Source organism: Macaca mulatta, chromosome 11, assembly GCF_049350105.2.
Source record: "Macaca mulatta isolate MMU2019108-1 chromosome 11, T2T-MMU8v2.0, whole genome shotgun sequence".
In the NCBI taxonomy this organism is placed as follows: Eukaryota; Metazoa; Chordata; class Mammalia; order Primates; family Cercopithecidae; genus Macaca; species Macaca mulatta.
In genome coordinates, this window is record NC_133416.1 from 2,821,834 (window position 1) to 2,834,486 (window position 12,653).

The 12,653-nt window shown below is 39.7% G+C and overlaps 1 protein-coding gene across 2 annotated transcripts in view; it reads right to left on the reverse strand.

Moving 5' to 3' along the window:
• The window catches only part of DCP1B (decapping mRNA 1B), a 66,469-nt gene that overhangs the window by 13,265 nt on the left and 40,551 nt on the right, over positions 1-12,653 (reverse strand). For both annotated transcript variants that reach the window (XM_028829155.2, XM_015150773.3), the window contains exons 6-7: positions 3,477-3,605; positions 477-1,349 (exon numbers count right to left, since the gene is read on the reverse strand). In XM_028829155.2, coding sequence (XP_028684988.1) covers positions 477-1,349; positions 3,477-3,605 — 1,002 coding nt within the window. The remainder of the gene's footprint in view (positions 1-476; positions 1,350-3,476; positions 3,606-12,653) is intronic.

A 12,653-nucleotide genomic window follows, 5' to 3' on the forward strand; every position in this document is an offset into this window, starting at 1 on the left:
TCCTAACATTATGAAGATTTAACTCTACAAGTAAATGCTCTCAAAAAGGTGGGAAGAAGTTCTCAGATTGTTAACCAAAGTGAAGATTTTCCTTCCAGGTAGAAAGTTCAGGCAATCAAGATGCATGGAGGTGGCTTCCAGCAGCCTGCTCCAAACAGAAATGTATGTGGCACGCTGGTCCCTAGAGCACAGAGGTGGACTCTGAATTTCACTGCATTATAGTAATACCTTTTTCTTTGTCTTTTTTTTTCTTAACACACAGGGTCTCGGTCTGCCACCCAGGCTGGAGTGCAGTGGCACGATCATGGCTCACTGTAACCTCCGCCTCTTGAGCTCAAGGGAATCTCCTACCTCAGCCTCCCGAGTAGCTGGAGCTATAGGCCTGTGACACCAAGCCCGGCTAAGTTTTGTTTTTTTAGAGACAGGGTCTGGCTATGCTGCCCAGGCTCTTTTATTTTGCCCCGGTACAGATTTACCTGGAAAAGAGGAGTCTGCTGTTCTGTGCTGGATGTCTTGTTGATCCAGGATTCCAAGGGTTTCCCTGTTCCAGAGCTCTGAGTGAGCACAGGAAACTTAGCGGCCAAGGCCGGCCGGTTAGAGGCATGCAGCTGCTGCTCCTGCTGCACAATCTGAAGCTTCTTCAGTAGCTCTTGAGGGGAGATCACTCCAGAACTGCCAGTCTGATTACCAGAGATGGGGAGTGTTTGTCTTGGGAGTGTGGACTGTTCTCTTCCATGAGCCTGACGTCCTACTGTGTGAGGTGGAAGGGAGCCATTGAAATAGGCCTGTGGTGGCTGAGTCAGACCCTTTCCTGGAGCTGCAGGGGTGACAGAAGTGGGAGCTCTGCTGCGGTTCAGGGCAGCTGAGCCAGCAGGTGCTGGTGTACTAGGGTCACACTTGTTTGCTGTCCCTGGGATACTCTGAAGTTTCTCGAACAGGTTCTGAGTTCTCGAAGCATTTTGTACACCACGAGAAATCCCACCGTTGTGAGGAGACCCTGGCTGGACGGGTCCTGTAAAAACTTCTCGCACAGAAGGGGTACTGCCATTTTCACACGGCCGGTTTTCAGGCAGCTCTGACAATGGGTGGAGGTCTGCGCTCCTGACCATGAGTTTCTGAATGGCTGGACAGAGCTGCTTCTCGATAGAGGGTGAGTGTCTTTTGGGTTCCTCATAGGACAGGGAGCGTACAACCCCCTGCCTAATTGGAAGCTTCTCTTGCTGCTGCTGCTGCTGCTGCTGCTGGTGGTGGAGATTCTGTGGAGGCTCCACAGTTTCCTGACATGTAGCTTTGTCCTGCTTCCTAAACAGAGCTGTCAAGGATAAGTGTTGGGGTTCAGGGTCTAAGGTCTGGAAAAAATAAAGAGATCTGACATGAGTCTACAAACAATTTGGTTATATAAGGGAGCACTATGAAACATAACTTATCTGATGACTTATTCTATCTACAAAGGATTACAGAGAATGAAAAACTTATAATCAACTTTAAAGACCCCCTTTTTAATGTCAAAATTTTTCACATCATGATCCCGTACACCCCCAAAACAGTTGTTATATTTTACTATCTGTTGACTGATAAAATAGGTATAAGGTCTTCAAGGGCCTGGGGTTTCACAGATTGGGAACCACCTTGGTAGGAAATTATATGCACTAAAAAAATAAACAATCTCTTTAATAGGAAGTCCATCTAAGCCTGCAGAGTAATATGAGAATACAAAGGCATATAAGAATTTCAGAATTTCTAGTAGTTGTTCACAGGATTATGGAAATCTAGGGCTGGAAAGAAACGGAAGGCTTTTAATCTAACTTGATCCTTTCAAATATATACCAGTAGGATTTAAAAAGTCCTTGGATACATAAAATCTACCTTGGCCCAGCCAGTTACAAAGCTACTTCCTTCCTGCTTTTTACTTATGTTGCTTTCTGCATTGTTGCACTGAGAAAACAGGAGGCCAGGCACAGTGGCTCATGCCTGTAATTCTTGCACTTTGGGAGGCCAAGGCAGGCAGACTGCTTGAGCTAAGGAGTTCAAGACCAGCCTGGGCAACATGGCGAAACCCCATCTCTACAAAAAATACAGAAATTGCCGGCTGTGGCAGCACACGCCTGTAGTCCCAGCTACTCGGGAGGCTGAGGTGGGAGGATTGCTTGAGCCCAGGAGACAGAGGTGCAGTGAGCTGAGATGGTGCCACTGCACTCCAGCCTGGGTAACAGAAATGAAACCCTGTCTCAAAAAAAAAAAAGGAAAAGAAAACACGAGCTTCATTTTAAAGTCAACATATTCAGGTCTCGCTATCAAAATATAATAAAAACTTTCCATGGAAAACAAGCAATAAAAAGCAAGCTAAAAATTAGATTTCTTCTCTTTCAAAATTCAATATAAGATTTTCATTACTAGTCTTTATGTCTTTTGGCTCCATGTTCATTTTCAAAATTGATTTAAACTAATTCCTTTAAGAAAATCTTTTTAATTAGTCATAGTCGTGATAAAATGACACAGCAATATTATATTTACAATCATTAATGGGACCTGCAGATTGACAATTTTTGTCACTGCTGTACTATTCTGAAATATATATATATATATATACACACACACACACACACACACACTAACACAAAAGTTGCTGTAGTATTTCTAATTTAGATTGCAAATACAGTGACAAGTCATCATGTCTGAAGAGGAATTTTATACCACTCCTCTGGACTCTGAGCTCTCTGCAGCAGCTACCCCCATCTATTGTGCTAGCACTGCATCTGGCACAGAGGAGGTGCTCAGAAGTGTTCAACTCAATTTTGTTGCCTTGGTTGTTGTTCTCTTAGGTGGCCTAGGGAAACCACCCACCCCAGAAGAATATGGACCCAATGTTTCTGTCATCTCTGACAATGTTGTTAGTTTTCTAGGGTGTTTTTTTGTTTGTTTTTGTTTTCTGAGACATGGTCTTGCTTTCTTGCCCAGGGTAGAGTGCAGTGGCACATCTCATAGCTCACTGTAGCCTCAAACTCCTGAGCTCAAGTGATCCTCCTGCCTCAGCCTCCAGAGTAGCTAGGACTATAGGTGCACGCCATCATGCCGGGCTAATTTTATTGTAGAGATGGAGTCTCACTATGTTGCCCAGGCTGCTCTCAAACTTCTGGCCTCAAGTGATCCCATTGCCTCAGCCTCCCAAAGTGCTGGGATTACAGGCTTGAGCCACTGTGCATTGTTTTTTAAAAAATACATTATCTTTTAAGGAGTTCAAGTTCACAAGAGATTAGCAAAGAATGTGGTATATGCCAAAAGTAAAAACTTTAACCCTCTTCTAAGAAGAGTAAGTTATTAATAATGAAAAAATCTGTATTTTGAAATCCCTCTTTCCTGGGTTTATCTGAAAGCATTCTTCAACAACACCAGGCCCTCCCCTGACTATATTCTGGGTCAAAGTTCTTTAAGAATTCTAGAGACACACTGAATACGACAAGCAGAGGACTCCATACCTGGTTGGGCTGAGGTATACGCTGTTGCTGGTTTTCACTGGGTTTCACTGGAATTGGTTTGATGAGATTGGGATTGTCATAGATGGCAGAGGAACTGGTTATCTTTTTTGGCTCAGAACAGGTTTTACACTGAAACAGAAAAAAAAAATCACTCGTTTTTGGCTTAGAAAAGATTTAGTCTTTTTAAAAGACTACCTTTTTACTTCTTTTTTTTTTTTTTTGAGACGGAGTCTGGCTCTGTCGCCCGGGCTAGAGTGCAGTGGCCAGATCTCAGCTCACTGCAAGCTCCGCCCCCCGGGTTTTACGCCATTCTCCTGCCTCAGCCTCCCGAGTAGCTAGGACTACAGGCGCCCGCCGCCTCGCCCGGCTAGTTTTTTGTATTTTTTAGTAGAGATGGGGTTTCACCGTGTTCGCCAGGATGGTCTCGATCTCCTGACCTCGTGATCCGCCCGTCTCGGCCTCCCAAAGTGCTGGGATTACAGGCTTGAGCCACCGCGCCCGGCCCTACCTTTTTACTTCTTATCTAATTTGTAGATGGCTGTGTTTTTGATAAATTTTCATGCACAAAACAAAATCTCTTAAATTTCTCTAAGAGCTGTGTTTGAGTATAAATCAAGTTCAAATGTAATTTTTCTTAATTGGACAATTCAGTGCTCTAAATAATACTAACACCACCAGCCTCCAGGACCAGGGGTTCTTAGACACCTGTATAATTGAAAGGTTCTATGCTTAATATATCGACTATACATTTAAATATATGTAGTCTAATGCCTTTCAATGATAAACAAATATAGAAACCATTCCTTACATAACATGTCTGGACAATTTAAGCAGTTGACTTAAAACTGGAGAGTAACAAAGCAACTAAACCTTTTTTGATCTACAAACCAAAAAGCTGACTCAAACCACTGATTTAAAAATTACTAACATCATCTTTATTTAATAAATGACTTCTTGCATAAGCAGAATAATTCAAATCTGAGCATTCTGAGCCACTTACTACAAATTAGAATTTTGTAGAGAAAGAGACAAGAGATAAATCTCATCATTTCCAACACTGACTCATTATCAAATATTAATCTAACCAACCATGCAATTGCTAACACAGTAGGATTCATAACAAAAAGAGCATGGCAATGATACTGGTGTCTAGTTTGTGAAAACACTAAATAAAACAATATAAAATGCTGCTTTCTGTACTACAGACTCTCCGAAGCATCATTAGTTTCCACTGTACAACCAAAGCCTCAGGCCCCAAATTATTCCACACTGTACCTGACATGAAATGAGATATAAACACAATCTTGTCTCTCAGGAACCCAACATTCCCAATGTATTTTACAGTTATCAATGTGTATTTTCTAATCCAGCAATCTAGGGGTGTGGCATCTATTACCACTATATGCACGGTGAGGTTAACCATACAAAACATTAATCATTTTCTTCCGGGCATTCCATCAATAATTTCTATATTCAGCACAAGTATTATGTGGGATGCGAAATCACCTTATAAGTCATCGAGTGTTCTTTCCAATTCTTCTTAGGTGAATGATGGTATGGGCTGCACGGACCAACTGGCCTGGCTTTCCCAACTCATGGAGAACCAAGACAAGACAAGAATACAGGCTAAGATGTAATCCCTTACACAATTCTGGCATGAAAAGCCTTGCTATTTAAAAGAACGTGAATGCTTACTTTCTTTGAATGACCCTTTCTGTATTTCTTCTTTTTCTATGTTCAGAAACACTGAATATCCGGCAAAGAAAAGCCGATTTTTCCCAGCTTCCCTCTGCCCATATCCATTGGGCTAAGAGGCTGCTTTGTCTGTTAATGCGCGTAACCCTGATAGCTTTTCCTAGTTAAAATGTATCTCCAGAAGCTGTTTTCTGTGTCACTACAACTGTCTACCCACAAAGCCTTGCTTTTATGTAACAATTGCTCCCTCTTGTCAGAGTGCTCAGAATTAATCATCCACCTCAGTAGTTTGTAGCTCATTTTCCAGTTGTTTAGTTTTCTATGCTTTTCCCGACCCAAATATCTTTAAAATCCTGGGGGAAAAACAGTTTCTGAAAAAGTATATAATGGATTCTTCACAGAGAACCTGAGGCATTTCCTTTTTTTTTTTTTTTTTTTTTGAGAGGGAGTCTCGCTCTGACACCCAAGCTGGAGTGCAGTGGCGCGATCTCGGCTCACTGCAAGCTCCGCCTTCCGGGTTCACGCCATTCTCCTGCCTCAGCCTCCCGAGTAGCTGGGACTACAGGCGCCCGCCACCTCGCCCGGCTAATTTTTTGTAGTTTTAGTAGAGACGGGGTTTCACCGTGTCAGCCAGGATGGTCTCGATCTCCTGACCTCGTGATCTGCCCGCCTCGGCCTCGCAAAGTGCTGGGATTACAGGCATGAGCCACCACGCCTGGCAAGGCATTTCTTTAAAACCTCAAAAACTTCCTCTGTTGGATGCTGAGGTTAAAATACAATAAAACCTCAAAAAGTATGTCATATAATCCAGTTTTAATCACACACAAATACATACATACATAAACATATGTATTTATGCCAAGAGAGACGTCTGAAACAAAATACAATAAAAGTGTAAAAAGTTTCTATCTTTGGGTTATAGGATTATTGGTGATTTTTCTTTTTATATTCTGTTGAATTTTATCATTCAACAAAAAAATTTCTGTAATTTCATAAATAACTCACAGCTATATCCAGAAAAGAGCCATTAATTATTGTCTTAAACCACAAAACACAAATAGTCCACTTCTGAATACTCCAAGCCTAACTATGCAGCCTGTAGATCATTTCTGGTCCTGACTCTTGTTCTTACTAAAATTTGGTTATTTTATTGTTCACTCGCATCTCAACTAGAAATTGAATAGGGCGGATATAAAAAGAGATTAAATGCAAATTAATATCTTTGCTACTTTAAAGCAGATTCACAGAAAGTTTTTTCTCAAAAGAGAATGCACAAAATTTTGGCCAAAATAAGTTTTCAAATTATTTTATTAACCTCCTGTAAACTAGACAGACTTCACTTTACCAGTATCATATATACGGAGAGCTCGACATTTTTCCTGCTTCCACTTCTTGGGATGTTCACAACTTTAAGAATTCTAGAGAGACTTAAACATAAGGCCTGAAACTATAAACCTACTGGAAGAAAACAGGAGAAAAGCTTCCTAACATCGGTCTGGGCAATGATTTTTTTGATGTGACCCTAAGGATAGGCAACAAAAGCAAAAGAGACAAATGAGATTACATCCAACCAAAAGGCTTTTGCACAGCAAAGGAAACAACAGAGTGAAGAGATGACCTACGGAGTGGAGGAAAATACCTGCACACCATACATACGATAAAAGATTAATGTCCAAAATATATAAGGATCTCAAACAACTCAACAGGAGGAAAAGAAAACAAATGTTCTGATCAAAAAATAGACAAAGGGCCTGAGTGGACATTTTTCAAAAGAAGACATACATGTGGCCAACAGGTATATGAAAAATGCTCGACATCACTAATCATCAGGGAAATGCAAATTAAAACCACAGTGAGAGATCACCTCAAACCTGGTAGAATGTCTACCATCCAAAAGGCAAAATGTAAGTGTTGGCAAGGATGTACAGAAAAGGAAATCCTTGAATACTGTTGATGGGAATATTAGTTAGCATAGCTACTATGGAAAATAGTACGTTGGGCCGGGCGCAGTGGCTCACACCTGTAATCCCAGCACTTTGGGAGGCCGAGGCGGGCAGATCACGGGGTCAGGAGATGGAGACCATCCTGGCTAACAGGGTGAAACCCCGTCTCTACTAAAAACACACAAAAAATTAGCTGGGCGCGGTGGCAGGCGCCTGTAGTCCCAGCTACTCCGGAGGCTGAGGCAGGAGAATGGTGTGAACTCAGGAGGTGGAGCTTGCAGTGAGCTGAGATAGTGCCACTGAACTCCAGCCTGGGCGACAGAGCGAGACTCTGTCTCAAAAAAAAAAAAAAAAAAATAGTATGTTGTCCCCTCAAAACATTAGAAATAGAACTACCACATGATCGAAGAATCCCATTTCTGGGTATATATCCCAGGAAAATGAAATCAGTATGTTGAAGAGATAGCTGCATTCCTGTGTTCACCGCAACATTACAATAGCCAATAGATGGAATAAACCTAAGTGTCCATCAAGGAATGAATGGATAAAGAAAACGTGGTATATAAACACAATGGAATACTATTCAGCCTTTAAAAAGAAGGAAATTCTGTCATTTGCAACAACATGGATAACCTGGAGGACATTATATTAGGTGAAATAAACCAGGCACAGAAAGGCAAATATTGTATGATTTCACTCCCACGTGAAATCCAGAGAAGCTGAACCCATTGAAGCACAGCAGGCTGGTAGTTGCCGGAGGCTGGGGGTAGGAGGATTTTGGAGATGTTGGTCAAAGGATAGAAACTTTCAATCTGACAGGAGGAACAAGTTCAGGAGATTTTATTGTACATCATGATGACTTTAGTTAGTACTAATATATTGCATACTGAAAGTTGCTAAAAAAGTAGATTTTAACTATTTTTACCACACAAAAATGATAAATGTGTGAGGTAATACATGTGTTAATTAGCTTGATTTAGGCATCCTATAAGATACATGCATATCAAAATATCACACTGTATACCATAAATATATACAATTTTAATTTTTCATTAAAAATAATTTTAAAAATAAAACTTCAAAAAAAGTAAGTCTAGCATTGGAAAGCATCTCCAAAGTCTTTTAGTTTAATAGTTATCCAACACAAGCCAAATTATTTTATCACATCACCAATAGGTTCAATCTCTTCTTGAACACTTTAAGCAATGGAGACTCACTTCCCAATAATAACTCTGAAGGAAAATTCTGTTTTCCTTCTCTCACCACCTCTCCATTTCACCCCTTTCTTCTATCTCAGAACCAGTCTCCTCAGGGTCTTCACATTTTCTTAAATATCTGTGTGTGAGTGCAGAGACAACACGAATGTAAGAAGGCGATGGAATGCTCCTTCCAGACATAAGGCACTGGCAGCTAGCAGGGCGCATGCACACCTAGTTAGGCAGGCCAAAAATACGGTGATGGAAAAAGAACATCTGAAACGAGCCCTGAAAGATTGATCCTATTTTGATGGTTGCAGAAGGGGAAGGAACAGTATGAGAAAAAGCATGAAAGCACTCTCAGGAAGCAGCATGGGTATTCTGTTTGGCAGGAGCTCCAAATATTGGTAGAGGGTAGTAGGGTTAGAAGAATGATCTAGGCCATCTCAGGGAAGGCTTGAAGACTCCAAGGGTTCCTGTACTGCGCAATGACAAACCAAGAAAAATGTAGACTAGGAAAGTAGCATAATCATGCAGGTGTCCTGGCACACTGTATCACAACATCTGGCTGTTAATGGAAGAAGAAATAATTTCCCCTACTATTTATCTCACAGTTGGAGCAACTGACATTACACATATAACAACATGTATTTGATTTTTACAGAAAAGCATCGTCTACACAGGAATCAAGTGTCTGCATGTCAACATTATAACAAATCTGTGAGGGCATAAAGATGAACAGAACATTGTTTTAACTTCAACCAGTTTACAGTGTACTGGGAGAAGCTGACTTAATGTAATAAATGAGGAAGAACAAAATAAGTTTTAAATAGTAATAGACTGAGTTCACATGGAAGAGTAATTAATTTGACTGAAGAGATCTGGGAAAACTCCACGTAAAAAGTGTCATTTTTACTAAGCCTTAAAGGATATGTAAATTCTGAAGGGTAAATAAAATAAAGGGAAAAATATTCCAAGACACAGGCACAGTATAAAGTGATGGCCTAAATTAAATCTCCAGAACCATGTATGAGTGTTCCTGAGCAAGACAGAATGTGTGTGCCGTTCTTTTACGTGCTGGTCACTCCAGTGAGGCCAGAGGAGACCCAGGGGAGTCTCAGGAAAACAAAGTTGATTATACTCACAGGTCCTGGAGACGAGAGGCATGCCACGCTGCACAGGGCCACATGTGGAAGCCTCAGCAGCAAGGGGAAGGCGTAGGCAAGGCAGGGCATGGGAAACAGGTTAAGCCTGGCCAGTTTGAGAAACTCTAGCAGGCTCTGAACTGTGTGAGTGGCCCCTAGTTGCTGGGTACCCGGCCCTGGGATAATTAAGGCAGAGGAATATTATACAGGCCAGAGAGAGGAGATATGGATCGCTCAAGATTGGTGAGTGTACGTATTAAAGGCGTGCTCCGCTACCTCTGAAAACTGGCCGGCCCTAGGAGGGGCGGTCTCCCCAGCCAGAAAGGATTTTAAGATATCAAAGCATTATAACATATAGAAGATAAAAAACAGAAACAATACAAGGTATTTGTATGTTGAGAGGAGGAAGGGAAAGAAAGGAAAATAGTTGTGTTCAATATTTCTATTTATTATTTATTTGCCATTGTTATGCTGTCTTCACAGAACATTAAGTTCCTAGAGGGCAGAAATGTCACCTTTTGAAGATTAATCTTTAGTGTGCATAATATAGTATAATTAATAAGTATAACTATTTAATTATCCAACTAGTTGCCAAGTCATCATAACATATTTTGATGACTTTTGAAGAATTAAAAAACACAAAACGAGTATAGAAATAGTTGTTAGTGTCTGAAGCTGAGACTGAGGCATCTCTGTCCAGGCCACACAATAGAAGGAGAATTAAACTGTGGCTCATTCACATTCATATTCCTTCCTTCATTCAACAGCCATTATTCAGCACTCATCATGTGCTAAGTACTTTGAAGACAACAAGGGATATAAAGATAAATAAAGGACGTTCTTTGTACTCAAGAAGCTCACAGTCAAGGCAAAGCATGCTAAAGAAACTTGTTCAACTGCTCTTATGTGCCCCTTCATTCAGGATTTTTCTGATTGCTTCCTCGTGGCATCATTTAATTTGTTTTTCTACCTGGTCTCCCCTCACTCCCTCCCTCACTTTCACTTTCTGTAAACTAAAAAGTTAGAGCTCAAGGTTTAATGAGATTCACGATCAACTCTTTGGGCAAGAATATTTCAAGATGGTGCTGTGCATTTGACATCTTACCACATTAGGAAGCCAGAGTGTCTGGTTATCTATGATATAATAATCATTGATTACTAATGATGATAATCAATGGGGTTCAGGTGGAGGCAGACTGACGCTTCCACTGTCAAGTTTCTATCAACCCTTCCCGTAACATTAATATTACTGATGATCACCGCCTGAATCAATTATTTTAACTGGAGTGTCTTTAAGTTCTATGATTCCCTCCACATGTACCAGCTGGAATTCTTTGGTAGAGAAGAGCTCTCCCTCACTGACCAGGGCTGTTTGATTACTCTGAGATACAGTCCCTTTAGGGCAGGCAGGATAAAAGCTTAATTCATTCCCATTAATTACCAAGCTTCAGAGGAAGGGGTTGGTGCCTTAGCACCTTCAAAGGATGACTAACAACTATTCTGCTTGGTTTTATATGTTTGGTTTGCTTGCTCTCTTTCTCATTACCATGAACTCACAGATTTTTATACATTCAATGTGTTTTAATCCATTACAGTCATTCCTATTGATGTAAGAATCTGATGCTCTGGTCAGTGTCCTTGAAGCTGATTACTGTGCCCTTTCACATGACCCTATTAGTTTTACTATTCCAGACCTGGAATCAGAAATTTCTTTAAAGAGCCCTGACATCTTTTGGAAGGAAGTAATATTTAGAAATAACAATCTGGGTGATATAGATGCTTACTGCCACTTTTATTTTTATGTCCTTTCAGGGCAACAGTTAGAAACTCTATTTTTTGTTTCTATACCTAAGAAACAAAACATGAACTAATTCTGATATTTCCACTTAATCATATATAGTTTTAACTTATTAGATTTGATTTTTTTTCCCCTTACACTAAGGTTTTGGTTCCAACCACGTTTATCTAATTTCATATTTGCTATACCCACAACAGTAGAAAAATTAAAATGCCAACATTACTATAAACAATAAAACCAATGAATGAAGTTTATAATTTCTTGCAGTTCTTTTTGTCCTTAAAATATAACCCACTAAGAGTATTCAGTTCAAGCAGCGGGTTTTGAAGTCACTCTAATTTTTTTCTAAGTAATTATATCATAATATGATATTCAGTTAGATACGTTTATTTCAGCTAGTTTCCAAATTCTATAATTTTTTAAAATTTTTATTTTTTGCCCATTTTTCTAGTGTTCATCTTGTAATTCTTAATTTTTAGGAGCTCTTCATAAAATAACCTTCCTGTTATTCTGGTGTAAACAATTTTTTTCTCAGTTGTTTTTGTATCTTTCTATTTGCTTGTGTTGTATTTAAACCTTGTAAAATGTTATTTTATTTTTATGTAGTTTAATTAATCGCTTTTGGGTTTTAAGGCATAACTGAAAGATTTCTCTTTTCCTAGATTATAAAGAAATCCATACAGATTTTCTTCTGGTACTTGAATCATCATATTTTTACATTTAAATTTCTAATACATTTGGAATTTATCCTGGTGTATGTTGTAAGGTACAGACTCAATTTTGTATTTTTCCAAATGGCTACCATTTGCCCCAACACCATTTATTTAAAAATTCACTCAAATAGCTGACTTGAGAATATCATCTTTATCATATCCTAGATTTCATATACAACTGGATTTAATCCTAGACTTAGAATCTTAAATCTGTCCCCATTGGTCTATTGGGCTGTTAGGTATCAATACCATCAATACCATACTGTTTGAAATGTTTAGACTTCAATGTTTTAAAATCAGGGAGAGTTTGCTCCATCCCGCCTCATCTCCCCCATCTCCAACCCCTACTAATATCGCTCTTCTTTGCCAGGATTTTCCCAGCTATTCTTTCTTGCATATTTCTTCCCATGAGCCTTACAATCAACTTGTCTGGATCAGAGAGTAAGGGAGAAGTGGGGAGGGAGGTTGAAAAGAAACCAGTGGTATTTATTTAGTGATCACCTTAAATGTAGAGATTTTTTTTTAAGAGTTTTATGTTGAACCTTCTTATCCAACAATAGGGTGTATGTTTCCATTTGTTCAAGTCTATTTTTATGCCTTTCAGGAGTTTTTAAACATTTTCTTTAGGTTTTATCCATTTCTTGTGAATTTTATTGCAAACAATTTTATATTCATTTGTTACTACTG